This window comes from Talpa europaea (assembly GCF_964194135.1).
Source record: "Talpa europaea genome assembly, chromosome: 13".
NCBI lineage: Eukaryota > Metazoa > Chordata > Mammalia > Eulipotyphla > Talpidae > Talpa > Talpa europaea.
In genome coordinates, this window is record NC_140080.1 from 4,870,256 (window position 1) to 4,890,261 (window position 20,006).

General features: G+C 37.5%; 1 protein-coding gene across 1 annotated transcript in view; it reads right to left on the minus strand.

Moving 5' to 3' along the window:
• COL25A1 (collagen type XXV alpha 1 chain) overlaps positions 1-20,006 on the minus strand; it is a gene marked incomplete at both ends in the record, with an annotated part of 360,422 nt that overhangs the window by 50,795 nt on the left and 289,621 nt on the right. Inside the window, 2 exons of the mRNA XM_084251726.1 lie at positions 16,750-16,785; positions 17,212-17,244. Coding sequence (XP_084107852.1) covers positions 16,750-16,785; positions 17,212-17,244 — 69 coding nt within the window. The remainder of the gene's footprint in view (positions 1-16,749; positions 16,786-17,211; positions 17,245-20,006) is intronic.

The following is a 20,006-nucleotide window of genomic DNA, read 5'->3' on the forward strand; positions in this document are numbered from 1 at the left end:
ACATCTAGTCGTTGCATTCAAATTCCTGTTCTTACAAAAATTAATATTTGTTGTTTTAAACCATTCAAAACTTAAGAGTTATGTCATAGGCAGCAATGTGACTTCAGAAGACAGGAATATTCAACATGGGAAGGAAAAAAGTCTCTCCTTACCACACCTCCATAACCTCATCTCTGCCACCTGGAGGAAACCCAAGGGACATTTAATAAAAAGCTACTGGTCTTGCTTTTGGTTGCTGCAGAGAGCTCTTAAAACCCTGAGCATTTCCTCAGTGTTAAGAATGACAGGGGCATTTCCTGTTACTGGTGACAAGGTGCTTTCATACAAATCTGAGTTTATGCTAATGAGGTGACTCTTGATGGACCCCTAGGTAGTTTCGGGGTAGGTACTGTTGCCACAGAACCACCTGTGTGGTAAGAAGGTTGGAACGCTCAGCCCTTCCCATCTCTCACCATCTCAGCGGGAGAGAGGTTGAAGATCAACCTCAGGCACCATAGCCAATGATTTCATTAATCAGACCTATGGAAGGCACTCTCCATTGAAACCCATAAACAGTGGGAAGTGAGAGCTCCCAAGTTAGTGATGACACACCACATTGGCAGGACAGCGCACCCCAAATACAGGGGGTAGTGACTCCTGTACTGGGACTTTTTCACCTCACCCCATAGTACCTCTATATCTGGCTGCGCTTCCCTTTCATAATAGACTGCAGTAATGAGTATAGCATTTTTCTGAGCTCTGTGAATTGTTATAGCACATTTTCAAATCTGTGTGGTTATGGGAACCCTTGAATTTGTGGCCATGGCAGACAAAAGTAACCCCTAGGAAGCTGGGGAACCATTAATTGGGGCCTGAACTGAGGGCAGTCTTAGGGATGTGAGTCCTTATACCTGTGACATCTGATGCTGATCCTGGCTAGGATGGAAGTGGAGGGTAAGGAGGTGCAGGAGAATGAGCTAGAGAGCTGGTACTGCTCACATACGTGGTATCAGAAAAGACCCAAGACAAATGTTAATGTTTTCTCGCATATCCATGAAATTTGTTTTCTTGTTCACAATATGAGCTCAAATGTAAGAGTTTAACTTCCTAAAATCACTAATAAAATTTTAAAGTAAAAAAATGGAATGACTCCAATTTTATGTTGTTGTTTTTTAACCTCCCCATGATTTATTTCTGAGGCAATCGCTAACACTGTTTGATACCTTCGAATTTTTCTAAGACAGTGATGCTTTTTATGATACTTGGAGTGGAGCAGGAAGATATAAAGAGAGGTTTGACAAGAAGTGTTCCACTATCATCAAATATCTTTGAAACAAGTGAATTTTAAAAATATATATATAACCTTGGCGATTGGGTGGAGAACAAATTAACTTCATCACTCCAAAGTGTGTCAAACTGATATACAACACAAATGTATTTATCTAACTTAAGGGAAAAAAAAAGGATAGAGGAGGGGAATCATAGGTTCCTTGTTTGTGAAATTTTTCATTCTACCTCTTCTCAGACCTTTCCATATAACGGGAAGGAGAATCTGAACAAATAATTGTTGATGGACCTCTTAATGGTTTAAAATGAAAATCAACTCTATTCAGATAAATATAGGAACTTATTTCATAAACCAACAAAATGATAAGTAATATATATTTATAGTCACATATTTCTCCCAATAAAATGATACATACCCGATACATAAATAGTTAATAATTCCTTTCAAAAAATCCTCCAACAAAGCTGTATTAAAGTCAGTGTGTATCATTAGTAAGGACTCACTGTCATGAAAATACAATACAAGTTAATTGGTTGCAAGTTTATAGGCAGACAAGGCTCTGGCATATCTTTAAATAGAAATAAAATGTTTAGCAAAGCAAATAGAAGCACACTTCAGTGGATTAAAATAAGAGAAAAAAGTGAATACATGTTGCATAATGTATTTCTTACTCAGGTTAGTATTTAGTTCATAAAAAGATGAAGCATGCAGTTTCATAACTCACAAATAAATGAGGATTGATTTGTGATCTCAGAGGTCCCCCCAAAGTGGGTTAAAAAAAAAAATAGAGCATCAATTAAAACCTCCTGAGTAAAAGTACAGAAAGTTCCTTTAAATGGAACATTCATGGTAAAAAGTATTTCAAGATACATTTGAAAATCACAAAACTTTAGCGCTCTTGATTTTAGAGACTTGGAGTATAATTAGTTATATTTTATCATGCCTCTCTAAGAAAGCTGCCATACTCCTACATTTATTTCTCATTTCAATTTATTCAAGGGGAAAACAGCATATTTCACCCTATAAGCTCACAGTTTTATGCTTATCTAATTCCTGACCTCTCAGTCCCTTTAAAGACATCATCTTTGTCCTCTCTACATCTTGGCAGGACGGGAGGAGAGGAAAGCTGGTCTCTTTGCTCTCTAAGCCTTCAAGACAGTTATCAGGATAAATGGACAGAACTCTGTCTATGTGGGTTCCTGAGCTGGCTGAGCTGTTGCTTACCTTCCTAAGCTGATACCAGGGGTTCTCGAAGTACCTTCTCACTCACCCTCCTTAGTGCACCAAAGAGGAAAAGCCCACTGATTTGGCTTCAGATTCCACACTGCACCTAACCTTTAAGAAACTATGACTTGTAGAGTTTGGGGTCACATCAAAGAAGAATACCCACAGTTTTAGGCAAAGACTTAAAATAAACTCCCCTGTTCAATGACATATCTGTGTGAGCCTGGTTTTTCTTCATACACTGCAACTAAAACAACAAATTGCAACAGATTGGCAGCAGAAGCAGAGATGAGAATCCAGCTGCCGTCTATTAAACCAGACATTAAAGAGATTTGCAAAATAAATAAATAAATAATTATAACACTGGCACCCTCTTGCTCATTTTTTTTTTTTGTTTCGGAAAATTCAGTTATATTTCAAACAACATGTTATTTAATTAATTTGTAATGGGCTTTAGGAATTTCTTGGTTTTAATGTCTAATTCAGAAATGTCTATAGCATAAGCTACATAAACAGAAACTCTTTAATCCGAATTTTCAAATGTGTACAGGGGTCTTAAGACAAAATGTTTGAGAATTGTTGGTTCAAAGGTACTGAACTGAATTAAAGCCTGACTTTGAAAAATGGAATCCCGAAGTGCCAAATATAAAAGATTCTAGTATCATTAAGAGGTGGCTTAATCAAGACATCATTTGACAAAGCACTTAGGGCTGTCTCTAGAAAAAGCAAGTGAACAATAATGCTCCTTGTTCTTATCTTCCAGCTTGAAAAATGTTAGCTATCATTAGCAGTGGTAATAGCTAACAGCATCTTTGCTACTGACTGTGATAAATGAGGTAACTTTGCTTTGTTACAGCATATATGGGACCATATTCTCTACCTCTTCCTCTTAAGAAGTAACCCCAAATTTCTCATGTGAACATATCATTTTATGAGATGATCTTCATCTGCTATGACATTTAGGACTGAAAACCTAACAAGGTTTAAGATATATTGTAAAGGTAGAGAAGTGGTGGGTTTGCTAAGAATGAATTTACCTCGTTGATGGAAGGGGACAGAAAGGATGGTCATGGCTAATGAATTTACGTAATGAATTTTCAAAGGAGAAATGTAATCCTTTGAAAGAATCTTACCTCGTTGCCAAGGACCATTGTAGAGTTTAAAGTTTCTAGGATCTCCTAAAATGTCTAGGAGAACAGCTACAGTAACTACAGTTTTAAAAACATTTTAATGTGATTTTAACAAACAAGAAATTAGTTATTCAACTGTAGTACAATTCTAATTAGCCAGGACAGAGGGTGAGGACTGGCAAAGGAGTGGGCAGGAGAAAGTGACTGAATAGGATCTAAACATAAAATACTATTTTGGAAAATCATTTTTGCTGTAGTCAGACTACACGGATTGAGGTTACATCACTTTTTAGGGTAATAGCCAGGAAAAAATAACTAGCTATATTGGACTATCTACTGATTCTCAGAACTGTTTTTTGCATATTGAACTCAGCTGATCAATGGGATATAGGAGAGGGCAAAACTGAAAATTATTTGCACCCATTTGAAGTCACACAGTGGTGTGGAGATGCTGTAGAGGAAAACAGAACTGTAATGGAGTAAAGCTCTTAAATTACTTTTAGTGAAGGTACAGTTAAATCTAGACATGGTTTTTTTCATTTCGATTTATTTTACTGGTGCTTTTTTTTTTTTTTAAATAACCAAATGGAGGAAAGGCAGAAGTTTTAGACATCTGATGGGTGTGGAACACTGGAGCACCAGTGAGTAGTATAAGAATAACTTAAGGACAACACTAATTACTTCAGAGTCACATTCATTTGTTATTCTCTCAAGTTCCAGATACATGGGTATGTATGAGGAATATATATATATTTCTCCCATTTCATATAGTCTAAATTTTCCTCCATCCATCTCTCTCTCTATTCACTTGCCACCTCAAGTGGGTTTTACTTTTGTTATCATTGAGGACAGGATACAGTCGATGAGGATTCCATTCATAATGGGTGCTGCTCATCATGTGGGCAAGGGAATCAAAGAGTGAAAGCAAATAATTGACAGATCTTAGAATGACATTGCTTACGGAGGTGGTGCTTAATTACAGGGAAAAAGAAAAGTCAAAAGAAAGAAGTAAGGGCTAGTGCAGCAAAGCAGAGATGGGGGAGTTGCGATGGAAAGGAACAAATATGTTAAAATTTTCTGTTCCTCTGACAAGACCAGAACAATTAAATCCAGGTTTAATTGGTTATTTTTGGTTTGGTTTTGTTTCATTTGCTCTGGTTCCGGAAACATTTGACTAGATCTACTCTTGGGACAAACACAGAAAAATATAAACATTATGGTGCCTAGCTCTTAAATGTACAGCTGTGACTAAACCAGAGCCCTGAGATTAAAAAAAAATATACACATACCACTATTTATCAGAACCCTTAGTATGATCCAAAATCTTAACTGGTAAAATATAATTAAAAGCTGGCACTGTATTCTGCAACCCAAGCCACATGTTGACCAGTGATTAAATGTGTGTTCAAAAAAGACAAGGGCTAGGTGGGGACTGTTGGTATAGAGGACTACTGCATCACCAAATTCCAGAATTGATTTACTTTTCTGGTCTTTTCTTGGATATTACATCTGATTTCCTGAATTGTTTCATGTGTTTTATTCTTTATTCTTAACATCAACTAAGTAGCTCACCATCAATGAGTTAGAAAAAAACCCAGATCTCAGAAGCAACCAACAAACAAAAAAGCAAGAACAAACAAACAGATTAAAACAAAGGGGAAAAAAAACCCAGGTTTCAATACTAAAGCTGTGACATGTTTGCTTGTGTTGAGCTGGTATAAAAAGTGAATGATAGAGTAGCCATGGTTTTGGGAACTAAAATGGGGTTCAGATTTGGTGGAAGGAATACTATAAAGTCATGATAAAGCATAATAAAACTTAGCAGTACCCTGCAAGGAGCAGAGCAAGCAGCCTGACCTGAATATCTGACAAGGTTGCTAATTAGAAGGCAATCCTCAAACAACCAGACGGGCAAGATGCAGAGGCCAGTCCATGGGAAACAGCCATGCCAAGCCCAAGGCACCCCTGCACATGACCCATTTTTGGGAAGGACAAAGGCACTCACATTGCTCTTTCCAACTATAGCTAACCATTTCAGCAGCTACAATGGCCATCTTGTAATATTGAGAATCTAGTACTGTTACATACACTTGTACTTAATACTAATTATCTAGGTTTCAATGACAGTGACAGTAACTGATCCATTCCATATTTGAAAAATTACCCTGTTTTTGCACCATAAAGTTCCCTGTTGATTAGTGTGTCAGCATTAGAGTTCTTTGTCTCCTCTCTCTCCTACCTTGGCAATATGTACACTACAAGGAGTGTGTAAAAATGAGTCAATTGTAAGATTTAGCAAACTACAAGAAATGAGTACACTATAAGAAGATGTAGCTGTAGGAAGGTGGGGTCTATTCACTGCATAAGATCAAGAAACGTTACCACAAAAGGTAAGGCTTTTGGCTAAAGCCACTCTTGCTCAGTTCATTTACTATTAAACAGCCTATTGAAATAGCATAAATTCTATGTCTTCTGGTCAAAAAAATCCCCCAACAATGCAAACAATTACTGTCTTTACCAACCGAAAGAACAACAAAAAAGGCAACAAGAAAAAGTGTAGGGAAAGCTCAGGAATTACTTAAGAACATGACCTCTCTGAAGTCTGAGAGTAATTAAAGGCTGAGAATTCCTTATTAAAATCTGCATTGGTCTTTCTTCAACAGCACATTTAATATAAAGCAAGAAAGTATTTCAGATGACCTTACTTTATCTCCTAAATGTCTATTGGGACAGTACACTTAACACTCTTGTCAAATTTACATAAAGGATGTCCTTCATAGAGATGAGACTAGTCGACAAATACTTAGATGGCATTACTAGTCAAGGGGAAAAAGGAAGAGATATTTCTTCATACAGAAATGACTCACCAGGTGTTTCCCTATAAACTTCCAGAACTTACCATCTGTTAAATGGAATGGTGGCCAGAATGTCCTAACTGATTAACTCTTGCCTATAGAAAAATCTCTGGTTTTTCATTTATTTCCATTTGTTTTATTTTTACAAGTCATTATCAATTAAAGGAGTAGAATATATTATTTTTTTAACCTGTCTGAAACCCTTCTATAATACCATCTTAAACCAAGTCATATTTTCCATATTTATTACCCCCAAGCAGATCCAATTTTCATCGCCCAAAAAATAGTACGACAGGGCTTGAAAAATATGTGGTGATTTGCCTGGGTGCTAAAAGTATCACCAACAATTTTGATGAATGTGTCTTGACACTGAATGCATTAGCCATACACTATTGTTTCTTGCTTAAGGCTAATTAGAATTCAAGCCAGCATGATACCTGCTTTTGAGGATTACAGCAAGAACATTCGTTGTAATAAGAACCTCCAGGCAGCCAGTTTTGGTAATGATTGATTTGTAAAATTATTGAGGGGAAAAAAAAGAACGAGAAAGTAAAGTCTGTCCCAAAAAACACTTATTTCCCTTAAGGATCAAATTCGAGTGTAAATTAAAACATCTTGGTGATTATGATGAAAATGAACTACAATAGCAGGTTTATTTGAAACTCACAAAACACACCTTTTGGATTTTTTCCCCTCACATGATTACCTCATGAAAGCAATTTGGGGGTGTTTATTGAAGGTTTCTTTATGACTGCTAAAAATCTCTTTTTTCTGTTTGTATGAGTCTCCTAATTAGACTCTTAAATTACTCAACTGCTCAGACGTACTTTGGACAAGAGGAAATAATTATAAGTGACAAAAACAATATTGTTCATTTAACGAGTATTTCTTTTTGGAATTCATTTCACAATATATGTTACTTCCCAAAACTTTCCTCTGCTGTTTTTAAATTGTGATTTAATATTTATGAAGGACTCTCATCTCCAGTGGATGTGGAAGGTCAGTTTCTATAAGGTTACTAAACACCATTCTTAATCCTAAGAATACCAAAGTCCATGTTTCTCTGCCTGTACAAATTAGTTTTTATATGATTCAGTGTCAAGGATGATTTCATGTGAGCTATAAGGAATTAGTTACCGTCTCATACCCTCGCCATCCTCAAGTTCTTGATCTGAATGTCAAATTTTCACTATTGTGAAGCCAGAGGAAAAATATCAAGCTTTAAGGGAAGATCGACTATACGAATTTAAGGGAAGATAGACTATACCCAAAGAAATTTGGGTGCAAATGATATTTTCACAATGGTTTCTATTGTATATGTCCCTACTGTATACAATTTTGTGTTATGGAACAATAGCATTAAATAATGGGAATAAATTAAAAAATGAAAAGATGGATAAGCTAATTTTTTTATATAGACTCATGTTTTTACTTATTTATTTATTTGTTTGTTTGTTTGTTTGTTTTGTTTATACATGCACTGGGTACAGTCAGAAGCGCGGGAGGGTGAGAGAATTCACCAGAGCCAGAGCAGGGAGCAGAGCAGGCAGAAGGACCGAAGTACACTGCTGAGGGGAGCAGCGGGCGGCAGGAGAGGTCTGTGCACCATGTGGGACCCTCCTCAGGTGGCCGGGGAGCAGCCGGGGATCGAACCGGCGCCACAGAGGCTGTGGGCAGCTTCGCAACCCAGCGCTCAACCGCTGCGCCACCGGGGAGGCCCGGATAAGTTAATTTTTAAGGGAAAATTGCTTGGTATACGCACAGAAAATAGCACAGAAGAATAGATGTTGTAAGTATGAGCTATTTTAACTTTCTTCCTTCTTTATCCCCCATTTATTAAACAGCTATACTTATAGTTATTGATCATTCACTTTTTGAATAAGAGCAGATAAACTGAAAATCCATATTTGTAAAAAAAAAAATCAACACTGTGAGGAACTGAGAATTTGCATCATAACTGGTCAAGTTTCCCCTCTCTTTTCCTGTGATCAGTGTTGGGGAGATGAATTTCAACAAAACCACATCTAGTGCCCAGAACACTGTATTCTCTCTTCCTTTGTTCCTGGATTAGGTTCTATGAAAGGGGAGTGGGGGAAGAGTGTGATGTTGTGTTTCAAGAGAAAGGAGTTTACCTTCCTGGGCTTAAAGGTAACATTCCCCATCACTGCAAAAGAGTTTTCTGAATTTATACCTATTAACCTATAAAGTATAATTGACTTAAAGTCTATACTCAAGGAAGGAAACTGTAGATGAGTGTGTCACCAATGTTTCCAATATTCTGAGCCACTCCAAGAGAATGAAGTTACAATAGCTCAAGTTTATAGAGCATCTGGTGGATGCTTGGCAATATTTTAGGAGCTGCACGTACATTAACTCAGTGACTCCTCACAGTTTCCATTTTGTAAGCAGGCTGAAGCACAGAGAGGTTATGTATCTTGCCCAAGGTCATAACAGATCTGCATACTGGTGGTCCGGTTCTCATATCAGGGCTCCTGGTGACCACTCTATTGGTCAATTACTAGGGTAATCTAATCATGAAAGGCATAAGTACCCTCATTATATGTTTCAAAATAAGTGTGAGGGAAAACATTTTTTTCAAAGAACTTTGAGTCTTACTCTCACAGGTTATATCAGAAAAACTAGTTACAGTAAGTTTTCCCCATTAAAAATATATTTGAAAACTTGTTTATAAAAATAATTTTTTGAGCTCAAATGTGATTCCAGAAGATCAACGTCTGCATGCTACACTGTGCATAATTTAATTTTCCCAGTTGAACATCTTGACGCTATATGAACCATGAATGCATGAAATAGGAATTCCAAATGTCTTCCACATGGTGAGAGACTTTCAAATACTTGTGCAGAAGCTCAAGGGCAGTTTGAAATTAAGTTATGCTTGCTCTCGGTGACTCTTATTCTGTATGCCTAAGGCATTAGCACTTCTCTCTGGTGGGACCTCGAGGTGGTAGATGGATGAGTCTGCTGTCTGTATTTAGGTGCTTTGCTCATTTCCTGAGAGCTGTGTGGAAGGCATTTGGATCCTCATTCTCTGAGAGCAACAGGTGGTGAATCAAAGTGCCCCTGGTATGTTGTGGCTTGTTTCCTCAATGTCTTGGGAATAAAGGATGGCATTGCATGCCCTCTGTCCCACTGGCAGATAAAAAGAAGATGAATAGCAAAGTATAAACAAACACATGAATCTAGGAAGATTCTGACTAATGTTCTTGCTACCACACACTCTAAATCCTTCCTTGGTGGTTTCATCTTTCAGATATTGTTATTCAAACTATGAAATAAGGGTTAAATGTCCTGTGGTTATGCAAGATGTATTAAGGGAATAAAGGACATCTCAGGTTAATGAAGCTAGCTCATAAAACTATAAACTTTTAACTCCAAGTTGGTAAATATCCAGGAACCACAAAAGGCTGTGATGTCCTTAAACTATCTCCTTTACAAGTTACTTCTTTATGATAAGCACCTACTGCATGATAAAGCAAGTAAATCACTTGCTTTGTGGGTTAGGAAGAGAAGAAACTTATGAAACTACAAACAGAAGTTGTCATTTAAATGGAACTCTGGCTACTTTCACTTGATAATTACCCAGAAAAGTATGTCTCATGAAGATTTTTTGTTGTTTGATAGTTTCTTGTCACTATAGTCACTAGTCAGGTTCAGAAAACAAAGGGAACTATCAGTTACATGACCTCAATAGATATGTCTGGCAATTTCCTATGACCAGAGGAATAAAAGCATTTGTTGGAGGTGGCAAACCACCAACCTCTTTCCCAGCCTGGCAAAATTCGATACACAGATGACTAGGGAAATGCCGTGGGGTGTTTTTCAAGGTGGAAGACATAATTTCAAGCCAAGGTAAGGGTAGCAAACAGGAGTAATTGGGATTGTTTTATTTGTTTTGAAGAGAAAAAACCCTATTCCTTTCAGCCTTATGTGTACATCTCACCCACTCAGAAAGGACGGCTGGATCTGGACACAGCTGAGGTTCCTGGCCTGCGCCGACCTGTGAGCATGACCTGGCCAAGGTGCTGCCCTCCCTTCCTAGTCCTCCCTTACTATAAAGCTGCCAGGTTCCTCTTAATTCATGCAAACTTTGCTTTTCATATCCTTGTTTTTAAAAAGGTATGATGATTTCCCAATATTTGTAAAAAGAAAAACTTTTTAATTAACTCTATAATATGAAATCACAGATTGTTTTATGAAGTTATTTTTGCTTAATAGCAAATGATGAGGAAATGACTGTTTTTCCTTTCCCCTCTGCCTCCCCCAACACTTGGTGTTTCTGTTCTGTAGTCAGCTATCAAGGGTTAGTTTTCAGCTTTCCTTTATCTCACTATTAATTAGTTACTTTATATTCCATTTAGTTACTTTTTATCCCAGATAAGTCTGACTTATCTGACTTATTACTTTGGAAACAACCTAACTGCCCCAGAACAAATGAGAGGATCAAGCAGATACGGTATAAGTATACAACAGAATACTACTCAGCAATGAAAAAAGACAAACTCGAGCCATTTGTGTCAACATGGACAGAGCTTAAAAGGATGATGCTAAGTGGAGTAAGTCAGAGCAATTATTTTTGAACTAAAGAAGTGAAAGACTTCTATTTCAAAGACATAACTGCATTTCTAGGATGTTAATCTGGAGGCATCAAATAAAAAGCCCAAGCCCAAATTTCTGAGTGCCAATCTTGAAGAAATACCAAATATACTCAAAACATGCCTGCTAATTATGCCAGATGTACTGATAAAACATTACACATGATACCACATGATTGTCTGTGAACTCAATAACTTAATACACTCCAAATCATATTGTTTCGTATTACGTGCTTCAAACGCAACCTTTAACTCAACAGTATACAACCCTCATGCAGAAACTAGGAATGTTAATTTTAGAATGTTCATAGGCAAATTGGAGGTGGGTTCAAAGCTGTGTAAGATGGCAACAGAATAATGAAAAATCTACTTGAATTATGTAGCTTCTCGAGCATACACTTCTAGGGCTAAGAGGAAAAGATTAAAATAAGAAGGTGATTTTAAAGGAAGGAATACAGCTAATTCAGAAGAACTTTTAACATGTTAGTTACCATGTGAAAATTTTTAAACTTAAAAAAATTTTCTTACCATTTTCAGATGGTTTTAAAACAATGTTTTCAAATGAGGCTTTACACAAGTATTTTCCAAAGATAGATTTAAAAGTTTATGGGAAAAGTAGATGGGTCAAATATTTTAGTCATATGATTTGTACTTCGCAGTGCGAATTATTGACAGGAAGGGGAAGCACTAGGCATTTTAGAGGGATTATTATAGTGAGTGAATCACAAAAACAGCTGCCTGAATGTTAGATTTATGGGGATGTTAAGGCCCTCATTGTGGTCAAAATCTGATAAGATCTTGAGAATAAAATTAAAACATGAAGGTAGACATTCTAGACTTTAGAGAGTTTCTACGACTTCAAATAAAATGGCACTTCACTAACTTAAGGAGTATTATAGGTTAAATTGCAGAATATATAGCTCATATAGCAATGGCAAACTGGCAATGTCTGTGCTTCATTTCTACGTAAAATAATTTAATTGGTTGAGATGGTTGAGATAGTTAAAGAATAGCACTGTGTTCCTACTTTTCATTCACACCCCCAATATTCCTCCAATTTTTGTGATGATCACAAGTACATTTCTATGAAGCTAAGGATTTCAGCAAAGTATTTACCTTTATCCCTGGAAGTCCAGGCAGCCCAGGAAGCCCGGGTTCACCCTACATAGGAAAATCACACAGCATTATAGAACAAAACCCGTCCAGTCACAGGAGCTTAGAAGAGCAAGGCAGGTTCTCCCAGCGGGATGCTGACTGCACATATACGGACACTGTCCAGTTTCAAGAAGGTTGGTGAGATTACCCAGTTCAGTCAACTCTTGATTCAGGGACTGGCTGACCATTCTGCAGAATTTTCAGGCTCCTTCTACCCCCTGTCAGTCTACTGCCCATTGACATTTCTGCCAGAAGGCAAGAAAGAGGAGTAAAAGGAGAAAGAACTCCTACATTCATTACTCCCTGGCTAATGATTTTAGGGAGAGGCTGAAGGTCTTTGGTGAAATAAGGATTATGCGGGTATCTGAGCAAAGCATCCTGGTCCGGTGCTCTCTTACCTCAGATAATCAAGAGTTGGCTGTGTGAACAGATGGTCACATCAAAACAATATACATTAAAAGTCTTGCTCACTTAAAAGCGTAGACAGATTTCCTTTCCATTCCTGAATGATGAGAAGATAAATGCATGGTGAAGATTATACTTCCCTGCAGTCTGTATTTGTGACAATTGCTGAGTAGGGCTAATGGAACTGCGCAGCTGTTGCTGAATGCAGGTTTGAGATTAAGTGGTACATTTTGGGTGAGTGCACTGGAGTCAAGCTAAGTCTCTTTTTTACAGAATTGTCTACATTATTTTAAGTACAAAGTCTAGTAACAAGAGGTTACATTGCTTAGACAATCTCCTGGATTCCACTAAAGTAGCATAACAGAATAGCTGGAGAAAATGCAAGTCCATTCTGTATGGGCTTGAGATGACTGTTATTTGTGGCGATAACTTTGGGAGGTCACAGCATTTTGTGATGGTTGGTCAGCAGGACAACAACTACATTAAAAGGAAAAGGGTACAGCGTCATCTAAATGCTTTAACAATATCCCTGCCGAGGACAATCTACTAAGTACGACCAGACATTTAATCTTTAATGTTAGTACGTTGAAATTATGAGGAGGCATAATTTGCTCTGGGGTTATCATAAAATGCCTTCAGATATTGTTTGTTCACCTACATGATTTGACAAAGGACAACAGTTTTCAAGGTGGTTTAGATGAAAGATACTTCAGGAATGCAAACGAAAAACAACTCTGAAACCATCTAAATGAAAGTTTGCACTGTGAACCATAATACTAAGATAAGATCAAGTCAGAGAAGGATAATTATTAAAAATTTGATATTCCATTCAAAGAACACTTGTGGGAATATATTAAACTTTACATAGATATATCATGTGTTTGATTTCCTTTTTCTTTCCTTTTTTGCACTTCGGTAGATAAATTTAAAAAGATCCAGTGAAATGGGCTTTCACCCTTATTTTAATGAAGACTCTGTTACTTTTTTAAAAAAGTATACAGTCGCTGAAAGTACAGTAAATTTCTGTGGAGCAGACAAGTAATAAAAGGAAACTTATTGGTGACAAAGCTATAGTTTATATTGTTAACAAAAAGTCGCCCCCAAACTCATGACATGTAGAAAGAACTATGTAGGTCAGATCACTCTTTCCCAGTAGCAATTATCCACACCCTTCCCTCCCACCAATTTAAAAGGATTGCATGACTATCTTAAAGAAAGATATTTATATATGCCTGTTTTCTAACAATGAAGACGCCTGAGAGGTTGTGGAGTATTTTGTAATGTTGATTGAATACTACGGAGATTTTCAGCATTGACCTGTTCCCTATACCCTGTGTGCATGTGTGCGTATGTAAATAGGTTATCAATGTACTTTTTAATGAACAGTTATTTCAGGAATTCATAGTTTAGTGTCTTGGATTTTTATAAACTTAAACTATGAATTTATGTTTACTTAAAAGTTGAGATATGAAAGATTATAAAATATTTCATGCTATCCTTTGTAGAACATCTCTTAATAGTTTCATGAACACATTTCTTCCTATAGAAATTCTCTATCTTTATACCATGAAGACTTAGCTTCAGTTAAGAGGGAGTTTTTTCATTAACTACTCCCTTCTTGCCAATTCCTTGGCTCAGGAACTCCCGAGTTGAATTTTCGGGTATATACAGCCCAATGTCAAATTTGAATCATAATTAAGAATTGGTTTGTTATTCTACCTCAAGGATACTTGTCCAAGTAGATTAAAGCTTCCACAAATACATCACACTTCTGATTGTCTGTTTTCTTTCCTTTTCACTGTTTACTCTCCATTAGAAATGACCCTTGTCTGCTGTCAAAGGCAGGAGTCCACTTGTACCCATATCCCTGTGGCCATCTAATCCTGAACTTTTAGAAACAGTTCAACTGTGACCATCCCTTCCAATGGGGATCAAGAATTCTTACTCCTTTAAAATTAAAAAAGTACATTTTTCAAAGATATGGAGACCTGAGGAAGGGAAGAACTATGCCATGAAACTCATCACTTAGTTTATAAATCCACACACTTCACACACACATACACACACTCACACACACACACACTAACTCACATCTCGACCACACACTCAGCTGTGAGCCTACAAGAAACCCCACTAGAATGAAATCATTCCTCCACTATGAATGCTCCTCTAACTAACTTTCATACTGGAAAACACCAGACAGTGGAAAGGAAATTGATAGGTTTTTCTTTCTCTTCTCACATGCTCTGCTTTCATGAGTTTGTGACTAGCACAGGAGCTTAAGTACCAATTAATCTGCAATTGTGAAAAAAATGCCAAGGAAGATCTCCATTCTGTACTCAGTTCTGTTTGTCATGTTCTAACCTAAGTAAGCAGCAAGCAGGAAACTACCCTACTTTTGGGGTAAATACTGCAAATCCAGATATTAGACAAAGGAAGTAATAAATATTGTGGGAAATTAAGATTGCATCAAAGGGTAGAATCTGGCCTAAATATTAATGAAGGAGATGTTCATTTCAGGGCACATATTCTTTCAGACAGGTTGTAAGCTTTTAATGACTCCACCCTCCTCTCAATATAATTCAAAACAGATTCCTAATGAAAATACAAAGGAAATTCAGTTTTCCATATGTAAACCTATAAATTTCCCAAAATGAATCTAAACTGTGTTTCTAAATAATCATGTAAGGCAATGATTTACTAAGCAATTGAAAATCAATTTGGATCTTCCACTCTGAAAACAGTGGAACCTATATGAGATTATAGCAGATTTGTTTTGTTTTGTTTTAAAGGATAGAACAGTCTTGGAGACATTTCTTTTAGCATATTGCAGATTTGAAGAGCAGTTTAAATTTTGTCCTTATTTTTTATAGAGTAAGGGACCTAAAATCAGATCATCTGAGAAGATTCGTTGCTCTTTTCTAACCAAAGAAGACCCAGCATCACTAGCTTCAAAGTTCTTACATAAAGAATCAGTAGGAAAGCAGAAATCTAATAACAAAGCTTGCAGAATTTTCTGGAATCTTTGAAAAGTTTCAACTTCACCTGAAATTGGACCTGATTCTTAAGTTCAAGACAAAAAACTATTTTTAAATTAGAGCAACTTTGAAAGTCTTTCTCAAAAGTGACTGTGATCCCCAGGGTTTCAAACAAAGGAATGATTCTCTCAATGCCTTCAAGCGTGTGGGAATATTAGGTTATGATGTCTTGAAGCTCCAATCTACTACAGTGGGGTTTATTATCTTTTTCTTTATGCTAATGAGATAAACTCCATCTTTCTACTCATATATTTTTCCAAGACACCAGCTATAGCTAGACAAAGGCAGGGTTATGATCTTAAGAGATGTAACCTACTGTGGAGTTCAGATTTTGTTGTTAGCCACACTATTTCCGTTATCTAAAATCTTATCACACTGGGCATTAATATCAGATGTTCAGACAATGAAAGTCTAAGAGTGGCTCCCTGTCTCTTATTCAAATGAGAATATGACTCTAAATGTAGTCACTGAAAATTCTCTAATTTATCAATGAAGCACAAATAATAAAAAAAATCAGTATACACATCCACACATGGGTTAAAGTGGTTAGTATCTCTAATTGGTAGCTGAGTTATTAACAAGTGTCTTTGTATAATCTAATGAATTGACTGCACGGGTAGATGTGATTCACATAAAAAATTATCTGTAGGAAAGTATTTGCAATGAAAGGAAAAGGAAAATAATTGTCAAGGCACTGCCCGTCCCTTGCTATTGAGTCAGTTTTGTAAGTATTCATTACTTCTCAGGAAAGACAAGGACATGCAGAGCTCCTGTAAACATGCCAATACCCCTGTCTTGACCGTGCATCCCAGCGGGGCCTTGTTAGTCTCAGACAGCTGAGCGCAGGCAGACTTCAGGTCATAAAGTGCCCTTTACATGGACAGGGTCTATTTTCACATTTTGCTGTGGTCCGAACCAACCCCTTTAAAATGCAAAATAATCAGTAACGCCACATGCAAAGCACCATTTTTGCAATCATCGTTTTCATATTATACCATGGACAACAGATATATAATAATGAACATGAGACAGTACAAGGAACACACAGAATGGAGAGATTACCTTTTGTCCTGGACGACCAGATTCTCCGGGTTCTCCCTGACCAAAGAAAACCAGCGATGAAAAGCATAGTCTTGCAAGAATTTCCCAAAACACTTCAGCCTCTGGACATGTTCACAGAGAAGGCCTAGAGTCCTTCTTGGTCACTTGCTCCATTCACTGTTTTCTGTTACTCTGCCTCTCATGAGACACAGGAAAACCTGTGGCTGTGAACGCACCTAAAGCTCACTTACAAATCCTCATTCCCATAAAAATCAGTCAGAGAGAGAAAAGAGGGTGAGATCGCTTATCTAGTTTTTATCAGATTCTGGCCGAGGTTCCCTGTTATGGTTGGAAATCGATTATAGCGGGAGATTTAGGAACAGAGCCAGAACCATCAACATGGGTAAAAGGGAAAACAAAGCAGAGGTTACAAAAATCAGAAGCTTAACTCCTGGGGACAAGCACTTGCAAAGGTATAGTTACCTTAATTCCAGCAGCAGATGATCCAGGGTCACCCTAAAAGGAAACCCATGAGATTATTCCACATGTTACAGGAATAGGAAGCATGCATCCTCAGTCATTCCCCACAGGGGCTTTCAGGGGAGACCAGGACTACTGGGTCTGACTGTGCCTGTATCTGCTAAAGCGTCATCTATTTCCAAGACAGTGTACTTCCAAAAACCGAGGGTTTCCTCTGAGTACAAAACACGTAAGAATTACATTCCTTGAGAGAAACAGAAAGACATAAATATGGTTCTCCTTTCTTGATACAGAGCTAACACTATATTCTAAAGCACTCAATTACAATCTTGGGATTTAGGATTGTGATCATCTTTCTCTCTGGAATTTATTAATGCCCCTGACTGTCACTTTCTGGGAGTTGCCTGACCCTGGAGGTCTTTAGAAAGTCAGCATTCAACAGATGAAGTCAAAGGTTAATGAGGTCGAGCTGGGAGAAGCCACGTAGCAAGTGAGCTTGCCTTCCTCCGGAAGCGCGGTCAGACTGCCAGCCCCACGATTTTCTAGCTTTACACTTATTTCGTTGTGAAGCAGTCACCAGAAAGTCACAGGGTGATAGATGACTTGTGGGTGACAGAAATGCATGTCCAATTGGAGGGAAAATCCTGAGATAAAATCCAGTTTTCTAAAAGGCACTGCCTTCCATCTGGGTCCCTAGGACATGACCTCACTTCTAAGGTGAACATGTTATAAATAAGCAGATAGCGACTACTGGAAATAAGTATGCAGGAGAGCTGGGGGTGTTGATAATTTCTGAAATGTTGCAGACAAGGTCAGAGATTTTCAAGCTGCTCTAATCCTCCTTCCTGTGAACATGCTACAGTGAACATAAAGGGAGAAAACAGTCATCTGAGTTGGACCAGAGGATAGAAACAGCTTCAGGACAAGGTACAGTGAGTTTCATGCCTGTGGGAGTCTTTGAATATATTTCCTCTTTCTAGATTTAGGGAGAAGCTCATCAATCTCTTTTAGAGATGAGGATAAGGCCCCTATACATGGAACCTTGTCCTTCCCTCAAGTCCTTTCCTCCCTCCCATGCTGGCACCTTCTCTACCTTCTGCATTGCCTCAAAGAAGCCATCACCCACCGTCCTAGACACAGGTCCACAGCCTACTCCCCTCCTGGGCAGCTCTGTTGGTGTCCCTCACTGCTTGCATTATAACCACATGTTGTGTTTTCTGTCTATCCATGGTCTGTCCTTCCAATGGACAATCAGTCACATGCAGGCAGGTGGCCAGTCTGCTCTTCATGCCTGTCCCTTAGTCTAAGCTTGATGCATAAAGATGGGCAAATTTCAAAAAGGATGTCTTAAGTACGTCAGCAGTCAAGGAGCAAATTAAAAAGAAACCTTTAAGAAGAAAAATAAATTTAGGACAAGGAAATAATAAATTAGCTTAGGAGGAAACATACATGTGAGTTTCATTGACATCTGTAATTGCTATCATGCAAGGAAAAGGGAAAACACAAAGAAACATAAGGACAAAGACCCAAATTCTGTCTTAGTGAAGAGTGATACTTATTTCTCTACTCAGTTATTAACATTCAACTACGTTCCAACAGGAAGGGAAATAAATGTGGCTAATAAAATAATACTTATTTCTGTTCTACCAAATCAGGTCTGAAACCCAATGAATCAGGTTTGCAATAGTTTGCACAATAAGACCTTTGTACTCATAAAAGCAATTTTGACTTTGCTAAGTCCTTTCTTTCGTCTCATTCATACCTCACAAAACTCCCAGGAGATAAGGCAGATATTACTGTTCTCCTTTAATAGATGAGGAAATTGAAGCAACTAGAGGTTAAGTGAATTTTGGACTTCCTAAATTCTATTGCTATGTTGTTTTTTTTTTTAAATTATTAGAACAAGAATTATTGGCTTACTTCATTTGACAACAGGGCACAGAAGCTGTAGCAATCTTATAAATAAAAAGAAGTGGCTGGCATTGACCATAGTTACAAAGATTTCTTACTTTCAGGTTTAAATGGAAAGTGACTCGATAATCCACTAATGAGAATAAGGACTAAAGTCAGTTCTCAGAGAAAGTGGATGGGAAGAAAAGGACAGTTTCTTGAAAGGATGATTTATTAGTGGAAAACAGAAGTTTCATGTGATGGACAACTAAGAGTGATTGTTTAATTCTCTTTTAAAAAACTTACAGAACTGTGAAATCTCAGGAGTTTTTGTAACTTTCAAGTGACTGGGCAACTGCTGGAAGACATTTGTAAACCAAGCATTTTAAAGGATACTGCTACAAGGGGTGGACATCAAACAGTCCTTGTTTATAATTCTCATCCACTGAATGAGAAAAGGAATACTAGGTTACAATAGGGGAAAACCCAGTGTATACTTTGAGCCTCATGAGTCAGTTGGTTTGGACATGAAAGTTTTCATGGTGACAAAGGGGGGAAATACTGTGAGAAGATACTTGAGATAAGTGGATTTGGTTTATTGTTGATTATTGAACAACAGAGCTTTTCATTTGGTCATGATTATTTCAAACATCGCACTCAGTATATAATTATTTGTGTTAATAAAGTCTTTGTGGCTATATGAAATGAACATGAATTTATTTATGAAACAATAAATATTGACTGAGAACCACTTACGAGCCAGGCACTTTCTGGATGCAGGGACACTAGGACCTGGAGTGACCACATTGAGCAATGCAGTTTTAACACTGCCTTTGTTCCACTGACTAACTGACTAACCACTGACTAACATAGCTTTACAAAAATATTACTGATTACAATCATGAAAG